This window comes from Hydractinia symbiolongicarpus, chromosome 15, assembly GCF_029227915.1.
Source record: "Hydractinia symbiolongicarpus strain clone_291-10 chromosome 15, HSymV2.1, whole genome shotgun sequence".
NCBI lineage: Eukaryota > Metazoa > Cnidaria > Hydrozoa > Anthoathecata > Hydractiniidae > Hydractinia > Hydractinia symbiolongicarpus.
Window position 1 is genome coordinate 5,351,798 of NC_079889.1, and position 18,535 is coordinate 5,370,332.

Below are 18,535 nucleotides of genomic sequence, written 5' to 3' on the forward strand. Positions count from 1 at the left end.
TGTTGTTTAATAATATATATATACGACATATATATGTACTGCTAGCTACAGTAAAATTATAACTTTTTTGCAAAATTGTTTCTTGTTCTTTTTCTTGGTTTTAATTGAAGCAAAACTTTATGTTGATCTATATAAATATAGATGGCTATGGGGAGATCGATAACGAGGAGAAGTGAAAATTTAAGTAAAAAGATATATATCGTATAAGTAGCTGTATAAGCGGCTAATTACACTGTACGCACCGTATATATAATTATTCTGCATAGATAAATAGAATGTCTGTATATTTTATATGGCTAGCCTTACAAATCGTGTCTATTACTCCCAGGAAAGGCCATAGCTTAGATAGGAAGTCCTAGAGTATTTAATGCTCATTTTAAGCAATGCAGACCCAATTAGGGTCCCCGCTCTACCAGACAACTTCCTGTAGCATCCAACAGCCCACATAGGGTGTCATCTCCCCAATTTCTCTCACATGGCTTGGGTTAACCCGGGGCTATGGTAGCACTCACCAATATTAAATTGCCGCCAAGGGAAATCGAATCCCGTTCTCCTGCACAAAGTGTCAGAGTTATAACCACCACGCTATATTGAAAACGGCTAACTATTCTCTTACTCCTTGTGCCTAATTTGCTTAAAAATCTTTCTTTAACTCACCCAAAGTATCACAAAAATATTTTTCTAAGATTTCTTAGAAATGACTTGATTTTTAAAAATCTCACGAAAAGGACCCTCGATTTTTCAAATCCGCAAATTTATTGTGTGTGTACCCTTTTATGTTTCAACTTGTTGGATTCAATTTGTCAAACAAAACAATGACCAATCAGTTTCCTCAAAATGAAAACTTGCAACTAATCCGACTCCCCGAAAGAAATTCAAATTTGAGAATTTGAATCAAAAAAGAATAATAAACAATCAGTTAAATTTAATAAATCAATTTCAACAAAATAAATCCTGTATTGTCTACAGGTTTCGAAATCATGCATCGCCTGCTTAATATGTTACTTGTTTAACAAAGATATCAAAAGCCGGCCGGATTAAATTTATATACATATTTATATATATAATATACCTGTGCATCACATCGCATGGATTTGTATCTTTGTATTAAATTCCCTTTTTTAAATCAAAGAGGCAAAGACAGGTTAAAGAGACAATAATTAAACAACCTGGTTTTAATGCAGTTTATGGTAAAATTATATTCTTGTTTCTTATTTCAAACGTACTTTTTTTTAGATCAGCTGTTATCAAACCATGCACCATCACCATTTTCAAAAAAATTACAACAAGAGAGTAAATTTTGAAGGCCTAAATACTGAAATATTCAAATGCTAATATGTATTTATTACTGAATTAATAAACAATGAACTACTTCATCATTCAAATTGAGCTCGTTCAGAAGTTATTATATTCGAATCGTCAAGTTTCTACATAGCAAGATTTGTATTTTGGAATTTCCAGAATTTTACTGTTATTTTAGAATACTTTATATAGCTATGTAAAATTTTTATTTTTTATTTATTGAGTTGTATTTTACTAATACTAATACTAAGATAGGTACAGAAGAGCTAAGACGCGGGGCCAGGACGGACTTTAAAGTCGTGACGTTACGACAATCGGTTAAAAAATCGGTCGAAGAAGAAGAAGAAGAAAAAGACCGCCCGTTTTAATAAGATCTCGGATGTAATCCGAAATATTAATTATATTATATATCTCACGAAAATCTGCAATATTACACAACTATATATTTTCATATATAGTATCCTCTCCACATCTCTGTAATTCCTACGATTTATTTGGCAGGCAAAATGTCGCAAGAAACTCTCATAAGTCATTTCCTATTATTCCAACCTCTTTAATTCGAACATCTCAATATTTGGAACGATTTTGTCTGTCCTGTGGCGTTTTCTCTCTATTATTCGAACATCGTTAAAAAGTTAATCGTGTATACCGAGTAGAATGCTTTTTAAACATTAATTCAAATGATAAATCTCATCAGAAATTCCCTTTATTTATTTTGGAGAAAAGGTAAAGTGTAATCACAATTTTTTTCTAAAAAAATATTTGTTCAAGTTTAAGTAAAGCAGAATTCATTTATTTAAAATCATCCCTTTTCGACTGGAGTCGTAAATAATAGGTCTGAATAGAAATATGCTTGTCAGAAATAAAAAATAAAAAATTTATAAAAATGTATTACCTTTCTACAATTATTCAAACACTCTGAATTCGAACGAATATGGCGAGAGGAACATTGAAATTGATAGATTGGTATTTTTTGTGCCTTCACCATTAAAAATTTTCTTTGTAATCTTAATAATAATTTTTTTCAAAAAGAATTTATTTATTAAAAAATTAAGCAATTAAAATTTCCTATTCAGTTGGCAGTAATTGATTAAGATAATTTAGAATTCTCGAATCTTTGTGTTTCTTTCAAATTAGGGCATTTAACCAATAAGAACAATTTTAACGTAGCATGATTAACAGAACGCCCAATTATATTCGCAAGATTATATTTAAACCGAAATTGAGCCAGCTCTGAAGTCACTTTTTCCAATCAATGCATTAATAACCACGGGTTTACCACTAGCAGCATACTCTTTTGCTTTCTGAAACGTCTCGTAAACAGTTTTGACGTCGCTGTTGTCGATTTTTAACCCGACGCCGCCGTAACCTTCAACAACTTTGTCGTAGTCGGTATGCTAGAAATAAGCAAGACAACAGATATGAAAATTATCCAAGACAAAAGGTTTTGAACAAATTTTAACCAATGAGAAGTAGATAACCTTGGTAAGTCTTATCTTTATTTAAAATCTGTGAAAAAGGGGGACATTAACGTAAATAATCAAAGTAACTTGACCACATACAAAATTATGCTCATTCGTTTAAGTATTATTTGTTTAGACCAATCTCTCTCATAAAGATTCACGTCTAACAATGGCAAAATAAACAAGGGATATATTCCGAACATTTTTAAAGAAAATATAGTGAAAATCGAAACATAACTACTTGTTCCACTTCAGTACACACAAAGTTGACAGCAGTCACCAAGGACAATTCATTTAACCTAAGATCAACATCTTGTTATATTGTGGACATACCAGCAAATCACAACCCACACTGCTGTCGAACAATGGCACTTGCTCTCTTGCGATTTGTGACCAACACGCATCATTTCCAATCAAACCAATCACAGGAACCTATATAACAAATGCACAATGAAACTGACATAACTAGAAAGTTAGTCGTTCATGCGAAAAGAACCCTCGTATAACACCACGTGTAAAATTAAGTCGTCTAGGCCTGCTCTGACAATACCAACGCAAGCAAGCTTTACCTTGAACCGTTTATAGGTATCGTACTCTGCAATACTATAAGCTGACGATCCATCGCCCCATATTATCCACACTTCTGCTTCAGGTCGGACTAGCTTCGCACCTAGTGCAAATCCACCACCCACGCCAAGTGTTCCAAACGCACCAGGATCAAGCCAACACAAAGGACCGCGTGGCCTAATACAAACAGATATGGTTAAATTTTAGTAAAGCCAATCAGTTTTTTTCTTTAAAGCATTTTTCCTGCCGGTAAACAACGGTAAAATCCTTAATTTGGAATTAATTTTTTTCCTGGAGCCAATATTTTGGCACCTGACATACCTTGAAAACTCGATCTTCTGTCATTAAATTTAACACAAGGATGTACCTCGATACGTGGGTGACAAGACACAACAGTCTCACCTTAATATATACGCAGCAGTTCCAACAAAATCACCTCCGTCTGCAACTATAATACTGTTGTCATCCAAAGCATTTTCCAGCTCGTGCAACAACTTGACTGGGTTAATGAGACTAAACAATAAAGTCAAAATGACATTGCATCAAGTTTAAAGTATACTGTCAATGATTCCTCGCCACGCACAAACACGAATACGATTAATTAAGCTTTGAGCTAGAATATTTAACTTTGTATGTGTTGTGTTCAAAATGGTTGCGCCGCAGCTTTATCACGAATCTCTCGTAAAGTAATTTCATTACTTCATGCTGACAGGGGAACAAGGATGTACCAAATACCGATTGAGGCCATACATATACGAAGGGAGAATTCCCGTGAATTTTTTCACGGGCTAGTAGATATAAACAGTTTCATCTCGAGCAACCTACCTTCCAGTTTCCCCATCAGCTTTCATTTTGTTGGCTTGTTCTTTTGCAATCTCTCTCTCTTTCAGAATCTGCGCCCAATCTGTCCAATCAGGCGTCATGTTTTTCGCTTTATGCAACTCACAGACAAACGTGGCTGGGTCAGCAAGGCAAGCTATAGTCGGTTTCCAGAAGATATCAGAATTTTTGTATAATTGTTCGCGGTTTCGATTAACTGCTATTATTTTGGATTTCTTGTTCAAAACACGACCGTAACTCAACCGAAAGTCGCACACAGTGCCTATTGATGAAAAACAATAAACTAATCGCATACCGTAAATAAAACAGTGCACTAATCGCATACCGTAAATAACTGATTAAACAAACACCTTGGGCGTTTATTTCATAATTATTCGAGAGGTTCATTGGCGTGATAACACCGAAAAAACTGTATGTTCTTATGCAAAGCCAAAGAACATACAGTTGTCCCAATTTATGAAACTAAATATTTTGAATGATCGGGTGATGAAAGCAATGGCTAAACAAATAGAAATAGAAAAAGTCGCTTCTTACCTATCAATAAAACTAGATCAGCTTCCGCCAACGCATCTCGCCGTCTCTGTCGGATATGAAGCGCACTGTTTCTACCTAACAAACCACGTGACATACCACCAAGGAAACATGGTATCCCCAATCCCTGAACAAACATGTCAAAAAACCCGTCATATTCACATTGAAGGGAAACCTCATTATTAAACTCTGATCAACTCTGGTACGAAATTTTTTTTTTTACCTCAAGCGCTTCTCTCAGATTGTTCACAGGTATGGGAGGAAGGGTCGATTGGCTTCCAAGAAGAGCCACAGGTTTCTTAGCAAACTTCAATAAATTCCAAGCTTTCGTAACTATAGTAACAAGCCAAACAAAAAGGTTGTATTTAAAAAAGCATACCAGAATAGTTCAAAAACTCTTACTAACATGGTGGCGTAGCAGTGGTGTGTTTGTTTACTTATAGTGCACATAGAGATAGAGCAGGATCGTGGTTTTCAGCAACTTTCTAGTCGACTGGCTTTCTTGTGTGCGGCTTCCTTAGCCCAAATGGCTGCATATGCACGTATTGAAATGTAATCACATTGTTACAAAAGCCATATTGTTACAAATAAGTAGCAATAGAAAATTAAAATAATTTTAATTTGTTTGTAAAAACAGTCGATGTAATTAAAAATTTTAGTGTCATCACGCCGCTGGCCAAAGCTAACTAAACATGGATGTGTTGAATTTTTTCAGTGTGCTTTATGCAAATTTCCAAGTTCTAAGTTACGCAAATTATATGGCCGCTCTTACCATCTTCGTTGGAAGGCATCGGTAGCTGTGGTCTTAGAGGTTTCGTTGACACAACATCCCATGCACCAGCAAAGATAGCATTCACGTTGTTTGAGATGTACCTGAAAAAAAAAACACAATTTAAATGTTTTTAAATGTCAGGTTAAAATAAAATATTTTAATTGAAATTTTTGTGTGCGTTATTTGTACTTTTTGACCATTATACAATCAAGGTTTTTAGGGATAGTTCATTTTTCAGATTAGAATAGAGATTTGATTCCGCTATCTCAATTTCATAATAAAAGTAGGCAAACACATATAAAGTTAATAAAACGCAACACAAAATCTCGAAAATTTCTCATCTTAAGTGGCATCTCAGGTTGCCCTAAAGAAAGACCCAAAGAAAGCTTCGATTGTTATAATTTGCATTGCGTGAATGCAACATTGGCAAAGGCAAAAAGTAATATCGGCAATTTTTCGGAATATAAACATTTTAGGGCGATTTAAAATCCATTAACGTCACTTGAATAACATGTTGGATGTGTATTCAACATCATTTCTTGGATACACAAGCCACTTTATTTAAACGTTTAGTTTTACAAATCTTTTCACCATTCTAACTGTATAAGTGACAGAAAGATTTTGGCATTTGTGAATTGAAAAAAGTAAAAGGAGGTTCTACTTACTGGTATTAGAAGAATTACAAGACTTAGTCCTCCAAATTTTAAGAAAAATAATCCAACCTATTGATTTTTGTTACAACAGTTTCTTATATATTTTTGTGCGATAACAATCAAGTGTTTATGAAAAGCTTGCCTATTTATGTATGTCATCGTCACAAAGCTGTTTTAAGCAAAAAATTTTTTGGGAGATTCACTCTAGGCACCAAATATAAAAGTATTGAACTTTTAAGATAAAAAAAGGATTCTTATTAAAAATAGGGTTTTCTAACTGCTAGGTAAAAATATAGATAATGTTGTTAATTCGACAAAAAACAAGCACATTTTAAAGGGATTTTAAAAAAAACAAGAAGACGCTCGGCATCAAACTGGGAGATATTACGACGGTACTTCTTTCCAGGGGTGGTGGAAGAACCATCAGATACTATGATGATAGCCCACATCTTCCATTGCTTCTTTTTTGTATTCAAGGAGTAGCGAGACTATTATACTAAAGAGACAAAAGGTACATAGTCTTGCGTACGTGAGAAAATAGTTAAAATAATATCGCAAGCGCGTGATTCAAGCAACTGGCCTGGTACGATCACAAACGGGTGGGATATTCCCGAGTTTGTGCCTTAGCGCTGCCCATTTGAAGACTGGGATATCTCCCAGTAATTATTTTTTTCGGAGAAAAACAATTTAAAAAAAAAGACAAACCAGTTAACAATTTTTGGCATGAATCCGTTTGGACTTTCCTAGAAAAAAAATCAACTTTTTAAATAATAAGAAACACATTTTATCAGGACACAAATCGGTGGGTTTTTCTTTACAAAAATGATGTATGACACAAATATAACTTTAAAGTCTTAAAAATAATGTATTCGTCTGAACTTTCAGGCTTATGTAAAACCCTGTGACCACACTGATAACATTAAATATCTTGGGTGAATAGGTTTACTTTCAAATTCATACCTTAATGCCAGCCTCTCTATGAACCAACTGATATGGGTATAAAACATCAATTGGGAATTCAACAAAAACCGGTCCTAAAAGACGGAGGAAAAATTTTCTAAAAAATTACCCTCAGTTTAAATTCCATGTGTTACTATTCTATAAGTTCCATCCATCGGCAATTTTATTACTTTATTTTGATACAATAAATTTAATTTATGTATAAAACAACAACAAAAGGACAAGAGCAACAAAAGAAGCAAAAATTTCAAAAAAAAGGTAACAGTACCTGGTGTCCCAGACTGCGCAACTTGTAGAGCTTTTTGCAGGGTTGGGATAATTTCTGCTACCCTAAAATAATAAAGACAATTTTAAAATTAGCATGTGCAAATCTAACTAGACATTTTTGTCAACTTTTTATGAGTCAGAAAAATTAAATATAGTACAATCATTGGTGATTTAGTAGGTATATACTTGTGTTTTATTTTGATATAATGTAAATTTGGCATATTTAAACATTGGAAATTGCATTCAAGATTTTATCATGAATTTAAAGAAAAGATTTCTGTGTTTTCATTATTTTATAACAACAATCTTAAGAAAATTACCTTTTGCAAGTTCTTGTTAACTTTTTTGGGAACTTGCTATACGCAAAATTCTTGAAAAATAATCTTTTTTTAAAAAAAAACGATTTTTCCTTCTATTTTATCTAGCACTGTATATTAGATAGGAATTTCAACCTTAGCAGCTTTTATTTATATCTCTTACAGAAAATAAAGAAAGAAAGAAAAATTTCTTCCTTCACGAATTTTTTTAAAAGCTTTCAGCACTGTGATGCAAAAGACTTGAGTAATATGAAAATAAATACAAAAGAATTATGCCTATTTGGTGGTATACATCAGCCCAGGTATGGACTCGCTCCAGATTTAAAGCAAAAATGAATTGACCCTCATTTTAGGAAACTAGACCAACTCTGAAATCTTTTGTAGTTATGCTAGAAAATACCCTAAGGGGACATGATCAAAAATATGAGGCTCTTTTTGGCTGAATTGTGGACATTGACATGTAGTGTTAAGTTTATATCATTTATGAAATTACTTCAAGTTTTGGTAAAAAAGAGATTTTGTGCTGTCTTTAAAGAAAGATAAAATTTTAACATTTTGAAGAAACCATATCGGTAGGAACAAAATTGGATAAGTTATTAACACTAAACTAGGAAACAAAAAAATGATAAAAATTAACAAGTATTAGAACACAATTTATGATTTTTGACTTAAAAAACAAAAAAGTGATAAAAATACAGAAAAAAAAAAACAGCCTAAAGTTCAGATTTTGTTAATTTTTATCACGATATTGTTTGAAAACAAAAAAGGTTAAACTACACATTCTTGGATATTTCATTTATAACAAGTCTCATATAACATTTAAAGACACCTAGAAATGTCAAGCGTAAACAAATAACGATAAATTATTAACATGTTATTAAATTATCGATATTTTGTCAACGCTCTGATTTTTTTTCTAATTCTTATTTATATGGAAAGATATTTAGTTAAAAAGATTCTATAATTAGATCCAGATTTTCACAAATATGATAAAAGTTTAACAATGTTCATTTTTTATCACAATTCTGTAAGAAAAATATTTTTTTAATTTTTTCCAACGCAGTCTTGTAAAGTACAATAGTATCCATCATCTGAGAAATTTTTATTTGGCTAAACTAAAAATTGAGTGAGTTATGACAAAATCATTTTTTTCCACAAATTTTCAATGTCCACAATGAAGCCTCATACTTTTGATCATGACCAATGGGTTGTTTATAATGAGAGGCAGGACAAGATGATTGCTGGGATGCAACCGGTTAATAAATAAATAATTTTACTAAAAATATCTTTATGTTATGATATTTCTTCTACATATTTCAATTGAAAAAAAGAAAGCAACCCGAAGAACTTTGTCCCATATAAAGACAAAAAAATCATCCCTGCAAACTTCCTGTAAAAGCAATCGTCCCATCCTGTCTTCTGTAAACACTCCTTAAAAAAGATCAATTTTAATATAGGAGAAACAAAAATAAAAATGTATAAAAACTTGTGTACATACCTAGATACTGTAGCTGTAAATTTACATAATGGTTTAAATAAACACATTTGATCTATATCTTGCAATGCCCCACGACCCTAAAATAATCAACGATTTAAGTGCATTTGTACCCTTTCTCTCAAAACAACTTCAATCTTTTTTCAATGTTCGATCTTTTAGTAAATAGACAAATTGTTGACAACAGTTTAAACATAAAAAATATTTTTGGTCAAAAATATAGTGAATTTATTAGTGAATTAATCAGTCAGGTGTGCATCAGAATATTACATTATTGTAAATATCTCAACATAATTTTTCACTATTTAACACCTGTTTTATTGACTGCATTTGGAAAATAAAAAAAATGCGAAATTAATGCCACTTGTTCCTGGCACACCTGTAATGTTTTTAATATATCTACGCAAAATCTTATGTTCTATCATTTTGTTTATTCTTTTGCACAGTCGTAACTGGCAGGGAGACTTTTTAAACATCTTTTCTGTTGCATGAATCAATATGGTGCTAGAAGGTCTTGCGGTTTTTCGCTTTTGTTCAATTCTTAGATAGACAAGCTGTTAAGAGTTTTATATACCCAGTTTTCAATTTTTTTAGTCAAACAATTTTTATTTATATTTACTATATATTTTAGTTTAAACACTAATCAATAAAATCAATCAATCAAGAAAAGAAAAGAAAAGAAAGAAAAGAAAAGAAATATAACAAACATAACTCACTTTTAGTAAGGTTACTGCTGCTCCTCCAATTAACAACACGGGAGATTCTGCCATTTGTGCATTTTTAATAGCTGTGACTGTGTTTGTAAGTCCTGGAGAAAACATAAAATTAAAGTACTTCTTTAAAGTAAATTTGATTAAAGAACTTTCAATATTTTTTTACCAATGTCAGAAATTTTCATTATTTCTTTATTTATAAAAATTGATAAATTTTGCAAGTTCATCAAATTATTAAACTTCAACATAACCTTTAAACATAACCTTATTTTAGTATCATTTAGTATCAATTAATTCCCTTGAAAAACAGAGAAATTGTCATACCTTGTAGCAGGATCAAGAAAAAAGATTTGCAGAAGTTTGCAAAAATTTTTGACATTAATGTATTTTTTTAATCTGTAGCCAACTTTCAAACACATGGATGAAAACATACTGTTATTTTGGCTCATTTTATGCTTACGACAAGATTGGACTTTGAATCAGAAGCTTTTTTTGTTTAACAATAAGTTCCAAGTGAAGGCTTTTCTATAATAATAGCCACATTTGTTGTAAATAAACATTTTCCAATAAATTCATATTCTTCAAATTAACATGAAAATAACATCAAAGTGTCTTTTGAAAATAACATTTAAAAAAACATCTCTATTTTTCTAAGTTTAGAAGCAAATTTCAGTCAAAATGTTTTTTTCTGAATTTTTTCCAAAGTCTTTAATGAAACATACAGTTTTATTGTACAAAAAGCCTGGTTTTTTAACTTAGGTTTAGAGTTTTTTTTAAAAAATTAAACAAACCACAAAAGTTTATTTGTTATTGTAGATGGTTCACATTGAAATCAACCAAATCATAAGCTACCTGAATTGCTCTATTTTTATCTCACAAAAAATAGAAGGACTTAGAATTAACATCCTACCTGGACCAGCAGTAACAGCAGCAACACCAACTGTACCAGAAAGTCTTGCAACTGCATCAGCAGCAAAGACAGCATTTACCTGGAAATTTTGACCATGCAATTTAAAAATTATTAAAAGAATGGAACAGCATTTCACTTTTTTATAACTTAAAAATTGATAAATTAAAATGGTAGCACTCCTAAATAAATGCTATTCTCAAAAATCCAAATGTAAACCAGCACGGTTATTTCATCATCATCATCATCATCATCATTCTCGGCTTAACGTCCGTTTTCCATGCCAGCATGGGTTGGACGGGGTATATTAATGACCCTCTTCCAATCTGATCTAGACTGTGTTAGATCTAAACTCAATTTCCTCTCTATCAAGTCTGTCCTTATAACCTCCTGCCAAGTCTTTCTCGGTCTGCCTCTGGGCTTTGCCCCAGGAACTATCAAGTCTCTACACTTTCTTACCCAATTATCCCCCTCCATTCTTTCCAAGTGCCCCAGCCAATTCAATCTTCTTATCTGGATAACATCTTTAATTCTACTGAGACTTAGCCTGCTTCTTAGCTCATCTGAACTCTTTCTGTCTCTCAGACTGGCATTACACATCCACCTAACCATTCTCATATCATTCCTTTCTAAACGGTCAAGATCTTCCTGCTTCACTGCCCATGTCTCACTACCGTACAACATAACACTTCTTACACAGGCCTCATACAACCTACCTTTTACCTCAATTGACAGTTTTGAAATAGTTTTAAGATTCAAAAACAGGATTCTCACTACAATAACATTTTAGAAATTTATTTAATCTTAAAATCTTAAACGTTACTTTTCATAAGGCATACCCTTAGAAATTTAGTAAGTGTCTGGAGTTTTAATCCATGTGTTGTCTTTTTTACTCGTAGTATCCATGCTTCATATATTCATACTCTGGCTTCCCCAGGATACCATTGTCTACAAACTTTCCTCAAAATACTCACCTTATACTTTTTGTGCTATTACCGTGAACATGGTCGTAGCACAAAAAGAATTCTCTAGAATACACATTTTAGGACAATATTTCTATACCTAAGCCTAGTCTAATTTTTTTTCTCAAAAAATATGTTTTTCTCAGGTTTGTTACAAAATACTTCATACCTCATGCCGAGTATCAATGATTTTAATCCCCAAATCTTCACTAGCTACAAGAATAGGTGATATATGTCCGCCACATAGGGTGAATATATATTTGACCCCATGACTCTAAATAAAGAATTTTGAAAAATACTTTATGAAAAATGCCTAAATTAAAGATCAAACCACCTAACAAACCACCTAAACAAATTTAAAACAAGATTTACTAAGGTCAAGAAAAGGTGCCATAAAAACCTTGTGCTTAGTGCATTTGATTTTGTGAAAATATGCAAATGCGTGTTCATTTTAAATATTTGCACAAAAAATAGCTTTAAGGAAAAAGAGGTATAAAATGATGTTGGACTTATAGAGCCCTTTTGTTCTCAAGATTTTCACATTTTAAAGGATTTTAGATTTATGATGCTGCATACAATATATTTAAGTAATAGCAAAATTTAACATTTTCTGTTATCAGCAATTTAAAACCTGTTAAGGGTTGTGCATTCAAACTTCAATCAATGCATAGATATTATAAAGGTGAATTGATTAACATAATATGTTTTTGTCAAAATGACACTTGTTTGCTCATCCCAGGCCTCCTATTTTTTTGCTGATTACCCCATAACTTGGGATCTGCATGTTGTTTTGTAATCAAATTTCATGAGTAAAGGAATAGGGCCTATAGAAGATTAACCAGAATTTTTTATTGCAAACCAAGTTGCAGATCAAAAATACAATTAAAAATGAGACACATGCAACATCTTCCCCCATTACTGCAATTCATTTTATCATACACACTTTGATTGCTGAGATATAAATATATTCCACACATCCCCGTTACAGGCAATCTGTGATAATCATTATGTTGTTATATTTATGCTAAGACTTACATTCATATAAAACAGAGATTATAACAAAACTGAAGTGACAATAGAAAACTTTCCCAAAATTAGTTTTGAATGCTAGATAAAAAACCTAAAGATTTTAACACTTAACATTTTAACACATGTTCAATGTGAATGCAAAGAAATTTTCTAGATGACATTGTAGTGTGTTTTGAATAAGTTTGTAAAAAAAAGGAAATAAGAAAATAGCTACACAGGAAAAAACTATAATATATAATAAAATAGAAAAAAACCCAGCTAATTTATATAAATATTAATGTTTACTTGATTTTTCATGTATGTGAAAAAAATTACCTACAAGATGGCTTGCAGTGATCATGTAGGTCTTAATAAGAATCCTGACCAGTTCCTGTAAAAACTTCTCGATTTATGATGCATAAAAATTTTCTAGAATAGCAAGACTGTACATCCATATGGGTTTTTAATAAATTTCAAATTGAACAAGCCATCCAAAAACAAAATATTTCAAAAGCATAAATTTATAATTATTAAATTTCCTAAACTTTAAAGCAAAGTGATGTATGTAACAATCTCATTGTCTAAAACTTGTACGCTCGGGTGTCAAGGTGTCAGTACCATGTTCATAAAGAAAAACTTTATGGGTCTTTAGTGGCTATTTTATTGATACAGATCACCAACAAAACAACAAGAAAAAAAAACTCTAGATGTAACACCATGTGTACACACATTTTTAAAGAAAGGTTTACCTTAAGCACTTGAGCCACCAGCTCACCACCATGTCGTTTAGATGAGCGATCAACCTAATACATTTAACAATAAAAATCAAATTTTCTTACATATTCAAAAATGTAAATGATATTATAGTAACTTTGGATTAGTAATTGTCTGTTAAGAACTATTATAAACTTTAAAATTGTGTGTTCTTACAAAACATTAATGATCAACCTATATAATTTACCAATGTGAAATTTAAGAAACAGTAACCAGTCTTTGCTGAATTTCCTTTGTAGAGAAAACAAGAAAACAAGAAACTTATGAGGAAACGAGTGGCATGTTTAAAATTTGGAATACCATACAATTGAACAGGATTTATTGTAATTCAAAGCTTACCTCCCACTTAGAAAAAAAGTACTCAAAAATCAATACTAAATATTGTACCAGCTTTGATTTGTTTTTAAGAAATTTGACGTTAAAGTTGCAAAATATTAACTAGGGAAGAAGTATCTTGTTTTTAGAATGTCAACAAATTCCTTTGGGGGGAACTTTGACGTCAACTCTCAAATGAGGATTTTGCTGACTTAGTTGCGGCCTTGGAATTTATATATAGAAAGCGTTTTTTACATACTATGAGGTTGTTTTGTTTATTTCTGAATATTTGTAACAGATAACTACTGAAGATGAGCTTCTAACAGGCACTGAAGATAAGCAATAACCTGTTTTTCTACTTCCCTCACTGAAAAGTCTGCTAAGTTGTAGCGTTTCTGATTTAAAAAGTGAGTAAAAATTTTCCTTATCCCCATACTATCAGCAGGTTTGATTATCATGACCAAGTGAGTAAACACACAAAGGATGAACATGCAAGCTAAAACACCTGCTGGTCAAAGTTGTAGAATGAGCAGGGCTCTCAGCCTAGTACCTAGATTCATGCAACTTTGTCCCAGAGGCCCATAAGCAGTACAAACAGGTATGTGACACAAAAAGCAAGTAAAAAGAAAGTAATATAAAAAGACAAAAGAAACAACAACTACTATGTGTTTTATGCTTGGCATCAAAATATGCCCTGTGAACGAGGTTGAAATTTCAGCAAACATGCAGTGGTTTACGACTGTACGGTAAAAAGAAAATAGCAGACAGAGCATAATAGAAGCCAAATTCCTGCATCATACCAATAAAGACGGATTTTCACAAAGCGAATTGTGAAAGGTGAATTAGTTGAGGAAAATATTTCCTTGATTTCAACTAGAAACAAAAAAATGACAAATTTAAAATACTAAATGCACAAACTCTTTTGTGTATTAAAAAATGCAGTTATTTTGAATTTTTTTTCATTAATGAGTTTTTTAAAAGAACAAACACTGAAGATTGCTTTCTGAATGGTTAGAAGTTTACAGACAAACATTTTGCCACTAAGAAGTAGAAAATGCTTCTATTTTAGAGTTAAGCGAATTTTTTGAAGCAAAATCAAAACAAACAAAACTGTGCATGCTCCAGATAGATTTTGCTGCCCATGTAACTGTCCAATTCTCTTCGTTAAAATTTACCCTTAATAACGAAGAAATGCTTAACATAAAAGAAGAGTTCGCTAGGAAATCTGGACAGGAACTATGCTTAATCGCATGTACTTGGTGGACTGAAATTAAAAATTGCCACAGGCTTTCTGCCAGCATTGATCAAACCATTAGGTGAAAAATGTTAATCTTATATTAAAACTCAGTCTTCAAAGATTATTTACTCTGTCCATGCACAACCTCGTCCTGTGGGTTCCTCCATTTTTGAGATTGAAGCAGGGCGCTAGCAGATTAGATATTAGGCAACAATTTCTGGGGATAAGGGTGGACCGGACCATACAGCTTGTTCTTCTTTCTCACCTGCTGAAAGGCTTAGAAAGAAGAATGATTTTTAGCACATCTGTTCTTCTTTTTGCAAAAACCTATAGCACAAGTAAGACACACAAGGAAATATGGCTTTATTTGCTGTATTATTTCACATTTTACTTAATAAATGTTACATTACTAATTCTCACCATAGTATAAAAAGAATAAGATAAACCTTTTTTTAAAAATAGAAGGTAAGCTTTAAAGTTTTTAAATTTTATAAGAGTTTGACTGTTACATTTAGCTATAGCTTAACTGCAGTAAAACATTTTTACTGCAGTTGATTTGCGTGATGTCATTTCTTCATAAAACATCAAAAGTTTGGCTAGTACAACGCAGTTGTACTTAAGGTATAAATTTGAAAATTTGCATGTTTCCTTAAATTTTAGTGCTGAATTCAAAAAGCTTTTTTCGTCATTTTCGGTGAAAATAATTAAAATATTTCACAAGCATGTTAACCCGGGTTCGAAAATAGCTAGCTATATAAGTACGATGATCGTACCAGTTCAATTAAGTAGACCTACCTTCTTTGTTAATGTGTAAAATAGTTTAAATTTGTACACAATTATGAACGCTGATATAATTAAAACAAACAGCACAAACAGAACAGCTTCCATCACAGGAATCGCCATTTCCAAAACCGAAAGCGCACTCACGTTTTGTTATGTTAGACTTTGATCTCGAGATAAAACTGAACTCAGTAAAAAAACAGGACCTACAACCACCGAGGGTTTTAACAGTTTAAATCTCCATATCCTTTCATCCGTTCGCAAAAGTACATGATCTTATACATTTTCTTGATCAGCGTTTCAAGATCTATACGATGAAGGCAACAGGTATACAAATTTTTAAAAAAATTGTATGTGGTTTGGCGGGTCTTTGCAAAATTTTTAAACCCTTATATCTCATTAACCGTTCATCAAAAGCACATGATCATATACTTGAATCAGCGCTTTAAGCTGTAAACAATAGAGGCAACGTGAAATAAGGTTCTAAATTTTTGTGTGGGAATGGGTTGCTGACGTCATCAAAATTCGAATGACGCTCCTTTTTCATTTTCATCCTGACACAGTGGATTTTTCCACGGGCTTTATTGACTAGTTTATATAATAATACAGAGACTGTGTGTGTGTGTGTGTGTGTGTGTGTGTGTGTGTGTACGTGTGTACACATAAGCGCCTTGTGGGGACAATGTGGTGCATGAAAGCACCTTGTAGGGACAAATATGGTGCGTGAAAGCGCCTTGTGGGGACCATTTACCTTTTTGGGACCGAATTACATGTCCGACAAGGCTTTTGACCAAAAAATGCTTTAAACAGACCTGTAATGATAAAAAACAGCATTAGGACGGAGGTTCTCACAAGCCATGCAAATGTAATGCCTTGTTGGAACCGTGTGTGGATGATGTGACATTCCAAAGTTGTTTTGTGGGGTCAAACATACACATTTTCCTTTTGTAGGAATTATTTCTATCAGAAAAGTAATATTTTTATTCTGTCGACTTAATTTTGATTTTGATTCGAATTGAAAGGCGAAAAAGACCGGAAAGTTTCATACTGATAATTTTTTTGGCGAACTACACGTTTTTTTTATAAGAACCAGTACAATTTGACTTGAGGCTGGCTGTCCTCTTTTCCAAGCCTTTTTCGGCCTGATTTGTTCTTATTTTGTTCTTATTAGTAAGAACACAGCTTCAGAATAGTTCGCGAAGAATTGGAATAGCTACATGTAGTATACGCGAAAGACCCTTTACAGAGATCAGTTGGGACGAAGGGAGCAGAAGCAGAACGTTGTCGCTACAGTTTATTTATACGCTGAAACAAAATCATACAGATATATATCTTTTAATAATATCTCTATGAATAAAATCTCTATGAATAATATTGAAGCGATGTTAGAAAGTTGTGGATTTAAAATAAGAGAGTGGACTAAGTCGGCCACCTGCCCAGAGGTCAGTGAGAGAAGGGGGGAAGACAGGAAAACAAGATGCGTTTTAACATCGAGAGAGTGCTAGGGATAGTATGGGATCCTGAAAAAGATATATTTCAGTTTCCCAGAAAAATTATGGTCAAGGGTTTCCCTACTCATGCTACAAAACGGCTTTTACTGTCATACGTTAATTCAATTCACAATCCGCTGGCCATAGTGTCATCCTTTACGGTACGAGACGAAATAATGTTACGCAAGTTTTGGGGACAAGATAAAAAAAAAACTAGGATGGGACGATCCTGTTCCTATTAATATCAAACAAGAGTGGGAGTCATTTTTTCAGAATATTCCTCTGTTGAATGAATTGCGATTCAGAAGATGCATTAAACCTAATAACGCTATTGGAACTCAAATATTGGTACTAATTTCCGATGGATCAGGGGAAGCATATGGTGCAATCAGCTATGTTCATTTTTCATCTGGATCGAATATATGTAGCACGCCTTCTCGCTATAAAAAGCGCATAGTGCCCATAAAGGTATTGGACACGCTTGGAGCTTTGTGGTGCCGTCCTTGGAAAAAGACTACGTGATTTTATACAACAACAATCTCGACTTAAATTCGAAAAAGTCATGGATATCGTTGACAGCCATGATCGCTAAGGAAAGTTATGGCTTTAATACCGTCGCAGTAAGTAGAATTGGGGAAATACAACAGAGCACCATCCTTCAGAATATTGCCGATTCGATAATGAGAAGGAAAAATCTCAAGGAGCTATGTTGTATGGCCCTACGTTCTTAAAATCAGCAGTCTAAGATTGGCCAATCGATAGCCAAATCAAATATTGAAGCATTACCGGAAAGAAATCGCAAAACATTTGTGAGTTCTATGGTGAAAGGAAATCTTAAGGAGGACCTTTGTTGAATTCTTGATAAGTTTGGTGTCGAATATAAAAGTCGAAAAAAAAGGCAAGGCAAGGGCAGGGCAGGCAAGTCTGGCATCGATATGCCTTTCGGGAAAACATGTAATTAATTGATAGCTAATTACTTAGTGCGTACAAACAGTAAAAACTAATTAAGCGAATATACAATTAATTAAACTTTCACAGTGTTCGTGGGATTTTTTTTTCCGTTTTTGGAAAATGGTCTCTGATTAAACGCAAAACAGTCTCCCGATTATTTCCTGATTATTTTTTCTATCGGAAACATTTCTATCATTTAGAAACTTTTTGTTACTCTATTGGATCTAAAGA

At 32.8% G+C, this 18,535-nt stretch overlaps 2 protein-coding genes across 3 annotated transcripts in view; one reads left to right on the forward strand and one right to left on the reverse strand.

Moving 5' to 3' along the window:
* The window catches only part of LOC130628841 (sorting nexin-18-like), a 71,402-nt gene that overhangs the window by 37,000 nt on the left and 15,867 nt on the right, over positions 1-18,535 (forward strand). The window lies entirely within an intron of this gene.
* On the reverse strand, positions 1,665-16,036 carry LOC130628840 (2-hydroxyacyl-CoA lyase 2-like). Of its 2 annotated transcripts, none has more exons than XM_057441864.1 (17): positions 15,879-16,036; positions 13,507-13,560; positions 11,919-12,023; positions 10,791-10,869; positions 9,884-9,975; positions 9,171-9,247; positions 7,357-7,418; positions 7,089-7,162; positions 6,834-6,871; positions 5,476-5,576; positions 4,927-5,036; positions 4,707-4,830; positions 4,158-4,434; positions 3,735-3,845; positions 3,335-3,509; positions 3,099-3,197; positions 1,665-2,699 (listed from the first exon to the last, which is right to left on the reverse strand). In XM_057441864.1, the coding sequence occupies exons 1-17, from the start codon at positions 15,984-15,986 to the stop codon at positions 2,514-2,516; spliced, it is 1,872 nt and encodes a 623-aa protein (XP_057297847.1). In that variant the 5' UTR covers positions 15,987-16,036; the 3' UTR covers positions 1,665-2,513. The 2 variants fall into 2 exon arrangements, 1 of the variants encoding a protein (XP_057297847.1); XR_008981864.1 differs by having other exon boundaries at positions 2,648-2,699; positions 3,007-3,197.

Excerpts from the sequence above, each read along its gene's own strand:
- LOC130628840 (XM_057441864.1), bottom strand. The coding sequence starts at position 15,986 with ATGGCGATTCCTGTGATGGAAGCTGTTCTGTTTGTGCTGTTTGTTTTA. Across the intron at positions 9,248-9,883 it reads CAGCAGTAACCTTACTAAAA|GGTCGTGGGGCATTGCAAGA; the intron begins GTGAGTTATGTT and ends TGATTATTTTAG. Across the intron at positions 3,510-3,734 it reads ACTGCTGCGTATATATTAAG|GCCACGCGGTCCTTTGTGTT; the intron begins GTGAGACTGTTG and ends TGTTTGTATTAG.